This window comes from Gossypium hirsutum, chromosome A03, assembly GCF_007990345.1.
Source record: "Gossypium hirsutum isolate 1008001.06 chromosome A03, Gossypium_hirsutum_v2.1, whole genome shotgun sequence".
In the NCBI taxonomy this organism is placed as follows: Eukaryota; Viridiplantae; Streptophyta; class Magnoliopsida; order Malvales; family Malvaceae; genus Gossypium; species Gossypium hirsutum.
In genome coordinates, this window is record NC_053426.1 from 5931761 (window position 1) to 5952137 (window position 20377).

General features: G+C 31.0%; 1 protein-coding gene and 1 long non-coding RNA gene across 4 annotated transcripts; one reads left to right on the forward strand and one right to left on the reverse strand.

Moving 5' to 3' along the window:
• The first annotated feature begins 1121 nt into the window (after window positions 1–1121).
• On the forward strand, window positions 1122–5216 carry LOC107963900 (uncharacterized). Of its 2 annotated transcripts, none has more exons than XR_005921660.1 (2): window positions 1122–4295; window positions 4720–5216. It is a non-coding gene; the product is annotated as an uncharacterized lncRNA (long non-coding RNA). The 2 variants fall into 2 exon arrangements; XR_001702072.2 differs by having other exon boundaries at window positions 1122–4149.
• A 3371-nt stretch (window positions 5217–8587) lies between these two features.
• Window positions 8588–13621, reverse strand: LOC107887523 (P-loop NTPase domain-containing protein LPA1 homolog 1). 2 transcript variants are annotated; one of them, XM_041106784.1, is made up of 8 exons: window positions 13249–13621; window positions 12979–13156; window positions 11740–12074; window positions 11137–11218; window positions 10630–11049; window positions 9802–10539; window positions 9482–9592; window positions 8588–9140 (listed from the first exon to the last, which is right to left on the reverse strand). In XM_041106784.1, the coding sequence occupies exons 2-8, from the start codon at window positions 13123–13125 to the stop codon at window positions 8742–8744; spliced, it is 2232 nt and encodes a 743-aa protein (XP_040962718.1). In that variant the 5' UTR covers window positions 13126–13156; window positions 13249–13621; the 3' UTR covers window positions 8588–8741. The 2 variants fall into 2 exon arrangements, with proteins under 2 accessions (XP_040962718.1, XP_040962709.1); XM_041106775.1 differs by having other exon boundaries at window positions 9787–10539; window positions 13249–13482.
• Between the last annotated feature and the right edge of the window lie 6756 nt (window positions 13622–20377).

A 20377-nucleotide genomic window follows, 5' to 3' on the forward strand; every position in this document is an offset into this window, starting at 1 on the left:
ATTTTTTCCTAAAGAAGAGCATTCCAACAAAAAATTCCTTTTATGATGATGGTTTAAAATGAGTTTTTTTTTCTTTCAAAAAAGGCCATATCAATATTTTCAACATTATTTTATGTTACATCACTATCAAGTAAAATATTTTATTGTTATTTTAAAATGTTATGATAATGAACTTAACAAAAAAATTTAATAGTGGTGGTATCTGAACCTGAATTTTTAAATTTAAAAAGTAGAGAAATTAAATTCTTAAATATAATAGTTGGAAGGCTGAATTTCAAAAGTATGAAATAAATAGAAACTAAAAACTTTTATTCTATAATTTAGCACGAACAAATAATTAAACAAGCAAATCATACCCATAAATTTCAAGGGCTTACAAAACAACTCATAAATTAAACTCTCAAAAATAGCATGATTGATAAAAGTCTTTTGATTCCAAAAGCTTGATTCATGAGACAAATTTTTATTGCAAACAATCAATGGGTCTGTATTCATTGTTATTTGCTTCCATTGGTGAGACATTTTGGAATCAAATTCTTGAATTTCGTTTTCAAGAAAATGAATGGAGGAGGCAATGATCATTCTGATCATCTTCTATTTCCAAGTCAATGGCCACTCTGTTTTGGGTTTTTTTTTTCATCCATTACAGTTCTAAAAGACTATTGATACTTCATTTTGTTATTTATTTATTTATTATTGTTTCTTTATTTTTAAATATTTTTAAGAGTTTTGATAATTTAATTTATTGAGTAATATTTAGTACTTTATTAAGTATTAGAATTCGAGTTTCATTAGTAATTTTATTTAGTAAGTGATCGAGAAGGGTTCATGTTAATGTAGTTGATCGGGTACTCATTGATACTTTGACAAGCATCAAAGTTCAAGTTTTACTAGTAGTCTCATTTAAAGCTTTGGTAAGTACTAGGGTTCGAGTTTTATCAATAATCTCATTTGATGGATGATATACCCTAATCTTGAATTAAGTAGCCTTCACTCACTTAAACTTTTTCTCGATAAAAAATAATAAATTTAATTTTTATAACCATTTACCATTATTTTTTTTTAAGTTAGCATATTTTTATTTTTATTTTAAAAATTGGCTATTATTTGTGCAGCAGATAAAAACTAGGGCTAGACAGACTCTTGAGGAAGATGGCGATGTGTAACTGCAGCAAACATGAGTGCTGCGTACTATACAGCTAAGCATCAACCAATAAAAAACCCACAAATTTGTAAAAGAAACCCAAATAAAATTTACAACTAATTTCATTTAAATCCCTAATTATTTTTTATTATATAAAAAAATCTAATTAAAAACAATCATTCTAGTAAATTAACTCATCAACTAATTAATCTCAAGTAAATTAAGTAATTATTGCTAAAATAAATTTTTAAAAATCACACATAAAGTGACACTCCAAGCCCTAATTAAAATTGGAGACTGCAATATAAATTAACCTATCTCCGTGTCACTACTTACAATCCCCCCTTTGAAAATGAAATCCAAACCCTCTCTCTTTGTCCTATATCTTATTTCTTTTTCTTCACTTTATAAATCTCCAAACCCTTTCCCACTGTTGGATTTAGATCTCATCTTTGCTATATATATACACATAAATATACATATAATATTCATATCGTTTCCTTTCTTCTCTAGTTAGCTTTTTTTCATATCTTTCTTGCTAGTTTTAATGTTCTTTTTTCCCCCAAGGGATTTGGTTCTTTTTGTTCAAGCTCTATGTCAATAAATCTACTTTTCAACATGCGGTTTTTTCCATTATCAAAGAGAAATCAGAGTTTCATAAGATTTTGATACAATCAGCTTAGCTTCTCATCATATTTTTGCCAGTTTAATTCATAGGAACTCTCTTTTTTTTTTTTTTTTTGAAGTTCATAAAAGGAAGGAAATTAGTAGGGTTTTTGTGGTTGTTTTTGTTATAAAGATGAGTAGTCTCAACTGGTTAGATTCTTGTTGGGTGGATCTCACGTAATCAACTTTATGTTTCAGCCACTGGTAATAAGCCAGATCAGCTGGTCCTAGCCAGCTGCCCCCTCTTTGATGCTAAGAGTACGAACATATTTTCTTCCAAGAAATTATATGTAAAAAATCTTTTTCCTGTTTAATTTTCTTTCTTTTTTTTTCTTGCAGAAGCTTTTCCATGATTTTAGGCTCTTTGGGGTCATATTCAAATTTTTAATCTTCTTTTTCTTTTATTTCCTCTCCTTTTATATAAATCCCAAAACTGTATACAATATGTGTGTATGTGCATGGGGATATTTGGATAAGTAGATAGATTGACAGTCGTTGTTTGCAGGTGTAGCATCATCAAGATTCACATGCAAATTATATTGCTAAAAGTTATTTGAAACTGAGAATCTTGATGATGCTGCATCGGCAATAAACGACTACACAAAAGAGATTAAAAGAAAAGAACCCTTTAATTCCTGTTTTTTTTCTCCTTAGTTTCAAAGGATACAGTTTTCGCCACTTCACAACATCAACAAGAACAAGATGATCAGAAAAAAGGCACTTTTTTTTCTGTTGTTGTCAGGTGAGTATATACATATACATATATATGATACATGTAGACAATTGGACATACTTCAATGTTAGTTTATGGGGTATTAATCTTTTAATAAATAAAGGGTATCTAGTTAGCTGTTTTTAAAGGACTAGTTGCAGATCCAGATCTGTAATTATTCTTCAGAGCCAAATATATTGCTGTAGTGGAAATATTGGGTACTTTAACATATGAAGCTATATTGAGAGACTTTGTTGTGTTTATGTATGTTGATGCTATATTGAAGGAAATTAGATCCATTTGTTGGTATTTTGTAGATCTTTGATTATTTTATTCCTATTATTTCATTAATGGTTTTTGCATTGCAGATAGGCAAAGAAGCACTCTTACAGAGAAATGAGTAGTTTTAGGTTTTGTTTCTTTATGGAATTTGATGATATCAAATAACTAGGTTGCTGCAAATTGGTTCTTTCCTCCATATCTTTGTCTTCAAATAGAAATTTTAAGGGGATTCTTCCAAGTGGATTTTTGTCTTAAAGAATTAGTAGATATTGTTGAATATTGGAAGCTTTCAAGATCATAAATGGTGTAGTAACTAGTAATTATGGGACACTGCCATTGGTCATTTTTTTTTTGTTTATTTAATATTGTTAGTGGATCCTTAAAACATTTTATCTATCTCTATTCAGTTCATAGTTTCTAAAATTTGCTTCCTTCAGTCATGAAAATGATAATCCACTCTAGAAATTTATGGATATATATATGAGCCCTCAATCGCTTTCTAAGCTTTTATACTTATATTCTCTGCTACATGCATTAAGGGTTTTTCTCTTAGTTCATAAAAGGAAAAGAAAATAATAGGTACTTTTTTCCGAGTGTAGCATCATCAAGCTTAACATGCAAATGCATGGAGGTGATGAAAAATTATCTTGCTCGGCCTCTTTGTTTTTTCGTGTTTGATGCTGGTGTACGATACACCAATATGAGAATATGACCTCGAAAAGTCCTTCAAATGTATAGAAAAATATAGAAAAACTAATTATATCTATATTAAACACATATACATATTCAATAGTCACACTGAAATTCAATATACATATTGAATACTCTCACCCGAACTCAAATAGCTTAGGTAAAAAATTTGAAATTTGATAACTTTTGTTGCAAAAGTACTTTGAAATTGAGAATCTTGATGATGCTCCACCGGCAATAAACGACTACAGAAAAGAGAGGGAAAAAAAGACCCTTTAATCTTTTCCCCTTTTTTTCTCAGTTTAAAGTTACTCACTTTGCACTTCACAGCATCAGCAAGGACAAGATGAGAGAAGACTCTCTGTTGTTGTCAGGTGGTATGTGTATATATATAAATAAATTTGATGCATATATTCATACTTCAATGTTAATGTTTGGGGGTATTTTTCTTTAATAATAATAAAGGGTATCTGAATATCTCCATAAGTAATGTTTTATTTGTTTTTTTTTTACATTGCAGGGTAAGGTAATAGTGTCTTAAAAAAAGTGCTTTGTTGTGTTATATTTGTACATTGCAGATGTAATGAGCTTTTACTAAAGCCAACAAGGTGGTTTGCTGATGTTTCCATCCCATGAGAGTGCTTTGGAGTTGGAGGTGAGAGAAATGGGGTTTTTTTAGATTTGCTTATGGGATTTTGATGATATTCAGATGAATAGGTTACTGCAAGTTCTTTGGTTCTGGAAATTAGTAGATATTGTTGAATATTGGAAACTTCAATGTGGAAGAGAAGATATATATATGTATGTATGCGGTTCTTCGCTTCAGTTTGCTTATAGGCCTTCTTATATATTGTTGAATATTTCATGCACTAGCAGACTAGTTTACCAAATATCTGCAAAGGGGGTTGATTGATGTATTTAGTAATTGCTTGATCCTTTAGTGTTAAAAAAGTGAAGTATAAATAGATGAATGGATATTAGAAAATTGAAGTCTCTGCATCATTGAGATTGACGGTCTCCATTCAAGATTTTCTCTCTTTGTTACTTCAAAAGATAGATAGCCATGGATGCATGAATATGTACTGGTTCCAGCTAGTACACACTTGTGCAGTTGTACACGTATCCACTTGTTTCTCCTAAACTTATGCACCTATACATATACACTGATATACACTGCTTTGATCCTTGTCTTAATAATGAATTGCTGGAGATTACGTTTTTGCAGGTAGGTTTAATTAATCAAAATATTGTTACTATGAGTTTTATTTTGTTTGGAGTCAACCGCGTTGACCGATAGAGGTTCACCCATCATGAAGGAACCTCGCCAACTTACATCAAAGATTTACTTAGAATACAGTCTATGAAGACAAGACCTTCCATAAACTCTAAGCAAACGTGCTGAAGATCAGTCATGACTTAGCAGCTTACTGCAAGAACCTTGACATCTGGCTCCTCCACCACCACTTCAAACCTATAACTTCCCCTTAGCTAAGAACCATTGACAAGAGACTTCCGTTGTTGTTACTCTACCGAATTTCCCTCAGATTTCACCTTTCTACAACTTCCAGCACAACTGTGTCAACCGTCTTCAACCACTCCCTGGTATCAACACACACACATATATATATTTTATTTGTGTTCTGTACTACATGAGTCATGTTTGGGCTGTCAAAGACAAAAACCTATATAGTTATCACATGGTAATGGAATTTGATTTGTTAACCACTCCTAACATATGCATTAGTTCAGTTGGTATGATGCCATTGTTACATCGTTGAAACATGCTTAAACAAGCTCACTTGCTTGATCAAGCAAGCAACCAATGGTCATACACCGGACAACTCAAACAATAGGTATAAATATTCTAGAAAGATCCTCATCCGCTCCTGTTTCTCTTTTTTTTTTTTTAAATATCAAAAGGCATCCCAAAATTGAGTTATCACCAAAATTATTGTATTTGTAAGGGCAAAGAAGCTGCTATGGTATAAATGTCATGCATACGAAAAACCAAAATTATACAATTAAAGCAAAAAATGGATTTCCCCTACAAATATTTTTCTTTTAGGTGAAATGAATGCGATACAAACCAAGGCTTTGGTTTGAGTGGACCCAAAAGACAAAAGGATAAATAATGGTCCCCTAATGTTGTAATTGTAGTTTCATCTGATAGAACCTATGGGTGTTCACGTGGCAGACATGCGAAGTGAAGGGCCTGCCATCGGTCTCCTACATGATATGTTTCATCGTGGTCAGTCAATCAATAAGAACGCATTTGAAGGGTGCAGTTTTGGTGGTTGAGTGCTGATATTTAACTGGTCACTTTACAATCACAAGAGATCAAATATGAAACTTTGGTATAATAATAAATTTAACCCTTAACTTTTATTATTTTTGCTATTTAGTCTTTTAACTTTTAAAATTTAGTTAAATTGCTTTTTTAGATGGAAAAGTTTGCATATTAGTACTATTAATTTTTTTTTACAGGTCAATCAACTTTTACATTTAAAAAAAAAAAAGCAATTTGAAAAAATTGTAGGTTTGAGTACCAAAATGATAAAAAAAAATTGATAATGGTTAAGAGCTAAATTTATCATTGTATTTTTTTAAGAAGGGTAAATATACTTTTTTAGTATCTATGTTTGACTTCTATATTCATTTCGATTCCTATGTTTTTTTATTCAAATTGATACCTATGTTTGGATTCTTTTACATAAAATGGTACCTAGAGAAGTGTTAACTTTTTTATAGGTGCAATGAATATTTGACATAAAATGATCATCCGAAAATTAAAAAGTATAATAATTAAAAACTATTTTATATAAAAAAATATAATTTTTATTTTCATAATAAATTGTAAAAAATTAACTCACCCCATGAATATTTTCATGATTTTCATTTAATCTTTTATAAATTTATAAAAAATATTATTTTTATAAAAACATTTTATTTCTATAAATTTGTTTTTATTTAAAAAATTATACTTTTCTTATAAAATCTTGTGAAAATTATAATTTTTTATATATTTTTTATTTTTAATGAAACATTATAAAAATATTTTTAATTTCTATATTTTTTTTTGAATTTTTAATGTGATTTCATTGTAATGTCTTCGTAATCACACGTCAAATATGGGACTTACCGTGTGTCAAATATTTATTGAACAATATGAAAAGTTAATATTGTTATATATCATTTTGTGTAATGGAAGCCAAACATATAGATACTAATTTTTTTTTTTAAATAACTATAAGTACCAAAAAAATATATTTAACTTTTTAACAAACCATCATATCCATTAATTTTGGGGTGACTTATCTTAGTTGAAAAAGAATTGTATGAAATAAGAACGTTATGTTATTTGTATCTATTTTCAATAGTTTAATGTTATATCAATATTTTCATCGCATTTTTATCTTAAAAAAATTAAATTAAAATTAAATTTCTAAAATTCAAGATAAAAATACCGATATAACATTACATTATTAAAAAGATATAACATCTCTATTTCATATGATTTTTTTATGTTAATTATATTTAAAATCCACTCAATTTGCAAAACAATGATGCCATTTCATGATTTCAGATGACGTGAGAGCAAAAATGGTGACCTACTTTTTGTTGGGATAATTTGGACCAACTAATTAAACACCCTTGCACATGGAATTGGATTGATTTTTGGGTGGGCTTAATTTAAATTACAATTTTTTTTCTGAATTGTATTGAGTTTAGGGTTAATTTTGAGTTGGAAGGAGACTGATTTGAGTTTGAAAGAATTATATATTTTTTATTTTTAAGATTTTTTTAAAAATTAAATATAATATTATTTTTTGAGTTTTTTTTAAATATGTATTTCAATTTTTTTTACACTTTTTTGTAGTTTTTTAAAAGTTTGACTAATTTTTTAAGTTTTAATATATGGCTTTTTAGAAAAAAAAAATTTCTTCAATTTTGAATTATTTACATTTTATATATTGTTTTTATGATTTTTTAATATATAATTTATATATTAGAATTTTTTTGAATATTATGAATTTAATATATTTTTACATTTTTAGAGTTCTGAATTTTTATATTTTATATAATGTTTTGTGCCTTTTACATGATTTATATCTTTTATTCTTTTTTAATTTAATAGATCTTTTAAACATTTATATTTTATTTAAATTTTAAAATTCTTTAATAAATATCATGTCATTAATTACTATGTTTAAAGGAATATCACGTGACACGTTATTAATTACTATGTGCAAATGAATACCATATGATACGTTTTCATTGATAGGTGCCACTTTTTTTAACGCCATTAATTTTTTGGCATACTAATTTATTTAACTCTTCAACTTCTAAAAAAAATTGTTTTAGTTTTTCATTTAATTTTTTATCCTTTTTAACTCTTAAACTAATATTTTTTGTCAAAACATCTTGAAATAAATAAAAAATTTAATATTACTGACACAATAGTCCACATGTATACCACATCAACAATTAATTACAACTTTATAAAAAATCTAAATATTATAGAATAATTTTTATTATTAAATAAATTCTAAATTCCTAATAACTTACTTTTAAATAATTTAAATTTATTTCTTTCTGATAATTTTTATTTTAGAACATTTTTAGAATTTTTATATTTTTAAATTTTTTTAAATCATTGAAGTAAACATACCCTTAACAAAATTCAAAATTAATAGATATTAACTTTCCCATCTCAACAAAATTAATTTTTTTACATATAACACAAATTAAAAAAATTAAAAAATAAAATAAAAAATTAAAACAAATTTTTTTATAAAATACCAGCCAACGCCTTTTTAACCAAAATTTATAATAAAAGTGATAGTTCTGAAAAGTTTGAAGACAAATTCAAATTTTAAATTCAGTCATTTTTCTAGTCAAGTTTATTCAACGAGCATTTGGTATTATCTCACTTCGATTTACTTGCTCAAATTAAATTAAATTCAAATCATATCTGATTCGAGTACTTTTCTAATTCAAATTATTGGTTATTCAGGTTATAAATTATTGAATAATTCAAATTATTGATACTAATTTACTCAGGCCAACTCAAGCTTTGAAATTTAGACCCAAAATTTGATCAGAAAACCAAATCATCAAAGCTCATTGCCATTTGCCCACTATGCACGAGAGAAGAAAGTGAGCAGGGTAAGAACTTGGGATAGATTACCCGGTAATTAACGACAAAGCCACATCCTTATAAACCAAAAAAAAAGCAAACAACATAAACTAAATGCCATGAACTAGACTATTTTGCCATCTCTCAGGTGCCCGTGAAAGTATGGGATCCCCTATTATTGATCCACGATTCCCCAAGGCTGAAATACTCAGAGACCGTTTTCGCATTTTAACGTTGCCCTTCTCGATCTTCTCCGTGAGAAGGGAAGAGTAGGAGCATAGCGGCTCAGAAAACTGCTTTCTTATACTTCTAAGGAAGAGGTCCAAGTTCTTGTTATATTTATCCCCTTCTGAGGAAGTTGCTTGTTGGTCCCCGGAAAACATCACTACGATATCGCGATTGTAGTTGCCGTCATCATCAGGGCTGTAGCCAGTCTTCATTCCATCTTGCAATGCCAAATCGTCATACTCTTCGTCTGACTTTGTTGAGCCTTCATCAACTGAACCTACCTGTTGCAACAGAAAATGAAGAAGATTTAGAGCAAAATCTACACAAAATAAAGCATGAAAGAGTCGGGGTTGGAAAAAAAATCTATTCAAATTATAAAGCAGAATCTCATGCCATTTCGATCATCTAGCGCTCATAAAAAAAAATTAATGAACGAAGCTTATGATACGATAATCAAACAATAAGCAATGTCATAAACATCTTCCACAGAGCACAAACAATGAACCGATATGGACTCCTCTTGGTATAATTGCATGGTAGTTTGCAACTCAATCTCTAAACTCAATGCGATAATTATATAAATATACACACACCTATTGCAGGGTCTAACACAAGTTCATACCTCTTCATGGACCTCTTTATCACCATCATCACTAAAATCCTCATCAGTGTCCACCTCAGGTTGATCATCAACTTCTTCATCGCTGCCATAGACTGAGTTTTCCTCCTTAAGCTGTAAGATGAAAAATAGATAAACCAACAGCAAAACAAGCACAGAATAACTATATACATTAAAAAAATCCACAATATTAGTACTAAACTAACGGTGACTTACATTTTTCTTTTCATTTCATCTACTTTGAAGTATAGATGTTAAAACATAAAACCCAAAGCATAGATAAAGAGTGCTTGGAAAAGGAAAATCACATTGCAACAGGCTACCTCTTTTGCTGGACCATCGGACATCCTCGGTGAGCTACAGCAAGAAGATTGGTATCTACTGCTATTTTCAGTCCCATCATATCTCGACTCATCCACACTCCCAGCACGACTTGTGCCACCATCACTAGGCCAGGCACTAATTCCAAAGTGACCAAATTGAAGATTAACAGGTTCGGCTTTGCCAATTTTTAAAGGTCCATATAAAGGAATGCCTATTCCACCCTCAGTTCCATAGCCAGAGATGGGCCTTCCATTGCTATCAATTGATTCAACTGGCCAAGCTTTAGCTACAGATCCATCAGTGTTAAGAAGGGCCATCAGTTGCCTACAAGAACCCTTCCTCTGGATCAACTGAAACATACCCTTGGAGCTCAGTGAATTGGCAGCACACTGGTTCCGGTATTCCTCATCAACAACAGCAACTGTGTTTGTTATAGGATCATAAAGTGACTCCCCAGCTTCACGCCTGCGAAGGCAACTGAAAACTGTTGCATGTATGGCTGCCACACTTCTGTCGACATTTGTGTTGTTTACTTTGGGGACCAAATGCTTGTCAGCTCGTTTACATAGATAATCTTGTATCGTCCTAATATTCCTTATATACTTTACATACTTATTTTTTGCAGGGTCCAAAGTCATGTACTTCGCACGAACTGCAAATCTTTCCAAGTGTTTGTCTTCATTTGTAATATATATCATGAATGGTATAATTGAGGGATGTTTCTTCATAAGCCCCATCTGTACATGATCACAATTTAAGACGAGAATAAAGTAAGTTTGGGACAAAAACATTTTGCTGTAGGAAACCCCCCAAAAAAGTATACTTACAACAAAATTAAGGCTCAAGTGAACACCCTCGACAACTACAGACTCTTTCCTCTCTTCCCACGCAGTAATCAACCTGTCTAGACTGTCTATTACCATCTCACTTTGTGCCTTGAATCCTTCAACTGCCATCTGTTTGGAACTGATCAATTCAGTACTAGCAGAACTACCCTCCATTGGATTGGGCCCCTTGGCTGAAGAACCATCATCTACCTCACCCTTGGGAAGTGATTGAGCAATGCCTGCCAACTTTTTTGCCTGTTTTCTAGCCTTCGCTTCTGCAACTGCCACAGGATCCAAACACTCCCCAGCATGATAGGTTGAAGCCCACAGTAGAGGATTTTCCTTCTCATCCGCAAAACTCCTCATCATGTGGCGAATAGAGTCTGTAGAAATCACAGTTGTAATTCCCAACCTACCACCCTGCACGACATTACAAAAGATTAGCTATTTTGTAATTGCAGTTACAACCACTAGTGCCACAACATTAACATGAAAAGCACAACCTACCAGCAAAGCAGACAAAGTAGATTTGCCACAACCACTCGTGCCACACAACAGCACAGTTACAGATTCCTTCCTCTCTCGTATTCTGCAGTGAAGACCAAATACAGTTACAAGGGTAGACAAGAAGGTTTTTGCATCTAATCTGAAGCCCCCAAGCAAAGGACATAGAACAAGACCGTTCTAAAACCATCACAAGCCCATGCCAAACCATACAAGCAAATTACCTGCACTAGGCATTAAAGATAAAAATATGCATACACCTTACATTAGAAACTTATGGAAACTTGGGATTATGAACTCTATCTTGTTGGCAAAACCAGCAAAAGGAGGGAAAAGAAGAAAGTTGACAGACAATTGAAAATTTGATGGAGAAACTCGAGTCTCAATAGTCTCTTGAAATAAATTCTATGAAAAGTTTGTCACATTAAATAAAGAGAATCCGAGAGAAATGTGAATTACCAATCTACAAGCTACCACAACTCCCCATGAAATTACCAGAAAAAAAAATGAAGGAAAATTTGCAGATTCAACATGCAAGCAATTAATTACAGGCCATTTTCATTGCAAAAGTTTCTGGTAGTATAAGATGTCACAGTTGCACAATACCTGCTTGCCAAAATCAAGTCAGCTCTCTGGTTTGGACCCACATACTTATATTCAGCCAGAGCTTCACAGACAACATCCAAGAAAGTTTCCCTTCTAACAACAACCGTGGTACGTCTTTTGTACAACTCAAATGGTATGGTCTTATTTCCATCATCTTTATCTGAGACAAAGCAGCTGCCGCCCTCTGCTCCGCCAAGGTTACCATTAGTGGGACGAATGTCTTCCCTTTCAGAGTTCCCTTTGAAACTATCAGAATTTAAGGTCTCGTTTCCCTCATAATGTAGAGACTTGTAAAATGGATCACTTCTTATCAATTCAAAAACACTCTGGCTAATCTGGTAAGAAATACAAAGAATACATTTAGCAAAAGGATCCACTTGCCATAACAATCAAAGAAACAAGAGAAAAACCAATCATGTCAGATTAGAGAATTAAATATGGAATGACATGCAAAAACTCCAAACGATAAAATTATTGACGCTAAACGAATAATAATGCCAAAAGTGACAGCACGATAGAGAATCTGGGCAGTCCACATTATACAAGAATTTTATAAATATATCTAATTTAGCAAACGCCTCCAAGTTAATACTCGCCTCAACCTCTCACTGGACACGAAAGCGAAGATTTCTATCACCCACTAGGAAGCAGATATTAAATACAAACAGAAAATCAAACCTATAACATGCACTAATACAATAAATACAGAAAACGATGATGGGACCACATGGTGGTAAAAAATCCACAACAGATAGGTGCCAACAGAAAAGATAAAACTGATCCAAACTGATTTCATCTATATGGATTTCGATCATTTGCAAAGATCTGAAAGGCGCAGACACAAATAGGAAGCTAAAAATCTAACGAGGAGATAAATATTCCGTTACCATTCCATGACAACGACAGGATGCTGGTTTTTTTTTTCTGGATAAATAGAGAAGCCAAAAAAAAAAAAAAAAGCGCGACTATGGAACTGTCTAGACTCAGCATTAAATCCGAATTTTTAAAAAAAATGTAAATTTGGAAAGAAATTTCATAGAACACGTGATAAGCATTCCAGATCTATCAACTAATCATCCAGAGTTTACTCTATGATATCGTAAATTCGTAATAATATTTTGCGAATAGAAAGAAATCGAGGATAAAATGAAAATCCATAAATAAGCGAAATCAACCTAATTGCTTGAAGTTTTCTTTAAAAGAAAATCAAATTTCAAAAAAGAAAGAAAGAGAGAAAACCTTGAAAGCATGACGAGCTTTGCATCCCATGAGCTGAAGAGTACTCTGAAGAACGGGACGCGTGTACCGAAACGACGACATCTCCTTCTCCTTCTTCTCGCCTTCGTCCACTACCATTATGTACAATACCTTCGGAATCTCTCCCATCTCTTCTCTTTCACTCTCTCGCGCGCGCTATCTGTGATCATCAAAAAAAGAAGAATCAAAACGTCAACCTTCTGAAATAACGCAATGTAGAAGAATCAACGAAGAAGACAAAAAGAATCTTACCCGAATAAATTCACAGCTAAATCAACCAAAAACAAAGATCGCTAGGGTTGGAATGTTGGATTTTCTCTATAAATCATGAATGAAATCCAAGAAACCGCCATTTTCGAAGCGAGTGAAAGGGTTTTTTAAGCTCTTTGGCCGTGTCATCACTTACACTATACCACGCATCACGCGAGCAGAGCTTACACGAGTCCTTTTTTGTGTTTTTACTTTTTCTCCTTTTTTTCCCCCTTTTCTGAATTGCGCGGGTTTTCTAAAAGACCGAAATACCCTCAATATCAGTGCTTAAGTACAGTACTTCTCTGTTTTGGTTTAAGGGAAAGGGGAAGGGTATTTAGATGAATTAGTGTGTGGGGCCCGTTCTACTGCACGATCATCAAGGTATGGCAATTGAAGCAATTTCAGGAAAAAGAAGAGGGTAAAAGAATGAAAGCAGTGAAAAATCCCGTTTTGTCCTTGATGTGTAATTAAGGAAAAGAAGGGAAAGGAGGCTTAGAGAAAAGGACTTGACGCAGAATACCCTTTTTATTGGTTTATTTATATTTTTATCTAGTACATTAACTGGTTAGTCAACTAAAATAACCAAAATTGTTTTAATTCCTTTAATTTATCAACGACTATACAGGTGAGAAATTTTTTTTAAACAATTTGTTTTAAATGAGTTATTATTTAGTTAGTTTATTTTAAATTTTAAATAAGAAAAACTTTTGGGTAACTTTTTAGTAGTGTATTATTATTCAGTAATTCTATTATTAAGTTAATGGTTAAAATAAATGGAATTTTAGTTAATTGTTCAATTTGGTATTTAACCAAATTAACACCCTAACTACAGCCATTAAAGAAAAGTATTACGCACCGACTCCTAAAATTTAAAGTTAAGATATATAAAAAAAACCATAATTATTAATAATTAATATCTTTAATTACGTAAATAATTGACTTTTTAACTCGCGATTTAAAAAAAGTAAAACACGATAATTAATCTCTTTAATTACATAGTTGACTTTTAATTAGCAATTAAATGAAAAATAATTAATAATCAAAATATTTTCTTTATATTGATCTACAAATCGAGTTCACGATTTTGGGATATGATTAACAGTTCTAACCAATAAATTAAAACATGATTTAAATCAAAGTCTCAATCTTAAAGATATTATAAATTGGATATTCTTACTTTTCTTGTAAAATTGATAATTTTTTATTTTTTAATAAAAAGTTTACACAAATAATACAAATCCATTTGATATTTAAATTCAAAATAATTTAAAATAGAACGTACATATTATTCGAAGTAAAAATCTCATTTACTTTATTTTTTTATAATTTCCCCTCACCGACGGATCTAATTTACAATGGAACGACCTTGGACCGCAACTAAAGTAAAGATAGAGTAAAATATAGCTGGAGACATAAAACTAGAGAACACTCTTTACTATCGGACACATGTCTCGGTTTGTGGCTACCACATGTTTTTGCCTGCAAACTCGCGCTGCTATCGAGTATAACTAATTTTACTATAATTTTTTAATGCCATGCACAGTATATTGTATATTTTATTTAATTAATAATATAAATAAATAAATTCAAATAAATAAAACTGTATTTGTATTTTGATATTAAAATAATGATTTAAAATATTTTAACTTCACTTCATTTTAAAATTTCTGATTAAAAAGTAAATGAATTATTTAATTAGTGAAAAAAGAAAATATAAAGGAATTAATATAAATTTTAAACCCAAAATGTTTAAAAGTATAAAAATATAATGTGAGTAGATGGAATAAAGATTTTTTTCAAGTTCAATTAAAATATTTTGTTTAAGTGAGTATGAAAATAAAAACTTAAAACAACTTAATTAATATTTACTTATTGTGATTTAATATAAATAAACTCTCACAATGAAACACTAATTTTTTTAATTTAAAATTAATTGGGTTCACTTTTTTCCAGCTAATAAGGAAATTTATAAAAATCTGGTAGGTCAATTGTCAAAAATTAAACAATTGCACTTATGTAAAGTTCTTTATTTATGTTAAAATTTTGCACTAGAATATATATTATATAATTTTTATAATTACTGTTAAAATCATTTTTTTGAAAAGGGTCGACTTGGTTTTGAAAATGAAAAAATGGGAGTCGTCACCAATCCTTTTTTGTTTAGGTGTGATCGGATCACCTCGTAATTTGATTGTTTTAATAAAATGTTTTGTTTTACTAAAACAACGATTTTGGTCTACGAAATTCGAGAAAACAAGTTTGGGAGTCGGTTACGTACAAGGAAGGATTAGCACCCTCGTAACGCCCAAAATTAGTACCTAATTGATTAATTAATGTCTTAACGTTGGAAGTTGAAAACCCGAAAAAAATTAAAAATACGATCCTCTTTTTTAATGTTGATTTTTACAAAGAATTTGCTTGAGTAAATCAAAACAGATGCTAAAGATCTTATTGTCCCGAATAATAAAATGTCACATCCAGTACATTAGGACACAACATTTTAAACCCTCAAGAAAAAGCTTGTCTTTTGATTTTCAAAACTCATGCGTTTTAATTTTAAAAGGTTATTCGGTTATTTAGATCAAACGATAAAAATTGAAACCTAGAACGTTAGGGCACGATCTCTCGAATTTCTAAAAACAGAATATTGCCTTTATTAAAGAATTCTTTTTTATGAATTTTGGTGAAAATTAATGCAATATTTTAAGTGATATACAACATCCGATAAAATATTACAATAACAATGATGATATTATAAAGATGAATATAATATTAGTGGATTGGTCTCTATGAATAAGTAAAGCAGTAAAACAGAAATTCATGATATAAAAACAAGCAATCATAGCATAGAAATGTTTAAAATGCATGGAATAATAAATGAATGAGTAAGTAAAATAGATATATATTGTCAAATTTAGATTTTTTATGTAAAAATAATAATAATAAAATGTGTGAGTAAAGGGATAAATAAATAAATACAATAAATAAATATTAAGGAAAATAATTAAGAAATATCAAGAATATAAAGACTAAATTACGATATGAATGAAATTAGAAGTACAATTTATAATAAAGTACATAAATAATGATGACAATGAATAATAATAGTAATAATAATAATAAGTATAATATATGTAGTAAAGAAACACAAATAATCTAAATTTTAAAATATACATATATATATAAAGGATAATAAATAAATAATAATAATAAATGTGCAAATAAATAAAAATAAAAATGTAAGCGATTTAATTTTAAAAGTGTATAAAATTAAAAAGTAATAAATAGTTAGATAAACAGATGATAAAATGGTAATAATAATAAAGGCACAAAGAAGAAAAAAAAAAGGAATAAATACTTGGTAAAAGGAAATGAAGAAAAATTTAAGTATTAAAAATGAAGGAATAACATACAAATGAATAAAAGAATAAAATAAAAAATAAAAAAATGAATAGCATATGAATAAATAAGTAAATACGCAAGTAGATGGGTAAAATAAAAGGAGTAAAAAATAAATATGAAAATAAAAAGAAACAGCATACAAAAAGGGTGAAAAATAGGCCTAAATCATAAATTGAGCGAAATTAAAGGACAAAACAGAAAAAATAAATAAGTAAAAGACCAAAATGAAAAGAGCAAAAACAAATGAGGGCTAAATGCGAAATAATCCCAACCCCTAGGACACCTGTCCTTTCTCCAGGAGCTCAGAGAATAGAGGACTAATTTGAAAAGATGATAAAATTTAATGGCAAAATTTCTAAAAATAAGAATAACGAAAGTAGGATTAAATTAAAACAACTCGAAAGGCGGAAGGATTAAAGTTGAAATATTCCCTTTAAACAAAAACACGTGGATCCTGCTAGGTCGGGTCGGATCGATTTGGGTCAAAGGTAAAACGACGCCGTTTTAGCGTCTGTGCGCATTGGCCCAAAACGGCGCCATTTCATATGCTTATTTAAGTTAAAATTTTTACAAAAAAAAAATTCACTTCACCCCTTTAAACAAAAGAAAATCTAAAAAAATTCCCTCCCCCTTCTCTCAAATGCCTCCCCACGTTCGGCCTAGGGGTCGCCGGACCACAATGGCGGCCGCCTGTCATCGGTGACGGCGTCGCCGTCCACGATGGCCTGGAAGTTAAAAAGACCTTCTTTTTTACTTTTGCGAGTAAAATACCGATTTGGGGTTAAAATGGCCAAAAAGCCTTCAAAATTTAAAAAGGAGCAAAGGAAGTCTTCGTCTCCACTTATTTCTCTGGCGACCGTTCGAGAACCCCCAAGGGCCCATCGGTCTTCCAATATGGAGGTCGAAACATCGGCAAAAGGTAAAGATTTTGTTTTTGCACTTTTATTTTATACTTTATATTTTCTAAAATATAAAAAACGAAAGTAAAAGGTCACCTTTTAGTTTTTGATTTCTCTTTTTCAAAATCTCTATTATTTTTTATTTCTCTGTCCCCAAAATACATTGATTGTTGTGGCCTTTATAGCCAACATTATATATTATATTTTACTATTTTTTCTACTGTTGCTTGCACATGGTCTCTGTTATTGCGTGTTGGTTATTCTTTGTAGGTGACAGAGGGTGACGGTGGTAGAGACGAAAGCCAGCAGTGGTGGCAGAGAAGCTTGCGGCTAGGGTTTCTTCCTTTCTTTTTTTTGGCTAAAACTTAATTTAGTTTTGGGCCATTTTGCACTGCTAGGATTTTAATTTATTTCGACTGTAATTGGATTTGCAATTTTGGTTTAAGTTTGTTGTGAATGGACTGGGACTTTATTTGTTTGGTTTAAATTTGTTTTATTTTTGTATTCTGGGTCCGAGCCAAAATTGGCCTATTACAATTACCATAAGTTATGTTAAAATTTTGCTATAGAGTATTTACTATATGATTTAGTATAATTACTATAAGTAAAAATTATTAAATGTAGTCCAATATTAATTGTAATCTCTTGGTACTTATTCTAAAGAAATTTGATGTAGAGTTCATCCAACAATTCAGACCAATTAGCTTATGCAATATCTTGTTCAAGGTGATTACAAAAACAATTAGCATCCATATTCAACAAGTGATGCAAACTCTGGTAAAGCAAAATCAATCAAGCTTCATACATTTACGTAATATTTCTGACAATATTATTATCGCACAGGAATAAATTTGTACTATGAAAACCATTAAGAGTAAGAAGGGATGGTTGGCAATTAAGGTGGATTTAGAGAAAGCATATGATAGGATTCGATAGGATTTCTTAGAAGACATATTGCAAGACACAAGTCTACCTATTACTCTTATCCATACAATAATGCACTGCGTAACTTCCTCATCCATGAAGTTACTTTGGAATGGAACACTCACTCATAGTTTCAAATCGTCAAGGGAACCCTTTATCACTATATCTCCTTGTTCTAGGAATGGAGCGCCTTGGTCACTTGATTGAAGTTGCAGTTGGGGATGGGAGTTAGGAGCCATTGTTTCTATCACGTCGAGGGCTAGGCATATCACACTTGTTCTTCAGCGATGACCTCATCCTTTTTTGTAAAGCTGATAGGAAAAATGTAGAGTGTCTTCAACATGTGCTCAACATGTGCAAGGCTTTATAGCCCACTTGGCTGAAGCCATTTCATCTTAGCCTGTTGAAGCTTTGGGCTTGGGTGGTTTAACTTTAAAGAACGGGCAACAAGAAAAGAGAGAATTCCCTAAACAATAAGGTTTTGGTGGTTATTATTATTTTTTGTTTTATATGGATTTAAATCTGACCATTTTTTGTGGAATTGCCAAGGCTACGTTAGTAGCAAATTTATTCGTGTTTTTTGCAAATACAATATCGAATATGGCTCTGATATTGTGTGCTTGTTCGAGTCGAGAGTAAGTGGTAAAAATGTTAATTTTATCATTGATAAATTAGGATTTTTTTAATTTTCATAGTGTTGAAGCTGTTGGAGTTTCAAGAGGAATTTGGGTAGGTTGGAAGGAATCTATTTGGATTAGAATTATCCAAAATCACCCACATTTAATTTTTCTTTGTGTATCTAGTAATGTTCAATCTAATTCCATTTTTATATCTTTTGTTTATGGTAGCCCGGACATAAGGAAACGTAAGGCACTTTGGGAAGCTTTAAAATCTGTTTTGCCTCATGATTCTTTTTCATGTTTAATTTTGGGTAACTTTAATGTTATTCTCTCACCTAACAAAAAAAAAGTATTTACGCCATAGAGAAGAGATGTAATATTTTAGGCAATTTTGTAGATTCTTGTAATTTGTAGGATTTGGGATTCATCGGTCCATCATTTACTTAGCAAAGAACTGGCACGTCTGAGCGATTAGATAGAGCATTGGCTAATTATTCATGGATTTAAGCTTTTCCACAATGCCTTATTTCCCACTTGCCGAGGACTAAGTCTGATTATAGGCCCATTCTCTTGAGGACCAAACCGAATATTAATGTGGTTATAGGGAGACCTTTTAGGTTCTTAACAAGGTGGATGAAGCATGTTAACTTTCCCTCATTTGTGAAAGATTAGTAGAAGTTTTTGAGTAATATGGCTAGTTCTCTTTCTAAATTTACTTTGCATGTCAAAGAATGGAACATGTCAGTTTATAGCTTTATAGGTTCTTGAAAAAGACATCTTATGAGGTCGCTTTCTAATATTTAAAAGGCTCTGGATTATTCTGCCTCTAATAAGTTACTTTAGTTGGAAAACTTTCTGAATTATGAGGAACTTCTGTGGAAGTAAAAAGCTAAATGTGTCTGGCTCTATTTTGGGTACCATAACACCAAATTCTTTCATAGTCAAACAATCCAAAAAAGGAAATTTAACCGTATCACGGCCCTACGCATTAATAATGATGAATGGTGTTCTGATCAGAACATCCTTAAAACTGGGGTAGTTGGTTTTTTCGAGAAGCTTTATGAGGAAATGCCAAAGCCCATGAAGGATCTCTTTTCTAAAATTTTCCCTCACCACAAGACTCAGGACATTGAGTTTTTGGAAAAATCGGTGTCTGATGAAGAAATTAATAAAGCTTATTTGACATGGATCCCTTGAAATCTCTGAGAAGTGATGGCTTTCATGCGCATATTTTCCAAAATCAGTGGGATATTGTAAGGAATACAATTTGTAAATGGGTTCGAG

Coding starts and splice junctions, on each gene's coding strand:
- LOC107887523 (XM_041106775.1), bottom strand. CDS start 13,125: ATGGGAGAGATTCCGAAGGTATTGTACATAATGGTAGTGGACGAAGGC. Junction 12,075..12,978: donor AAGCTCGTCATGCTTTCAAG/GTTTTCTCTCTT, acceptor ATTTCTTACCAG/ATTAGCCAGAGTGTTTTTGA. Junction 11,050..11,136: donor CTACTTTGTCTGCTTTGCTG/GTAGGTTGTGCT, acceptor AATGTCGTGCAG/GGTGGTAGGTTGGGAATTAC.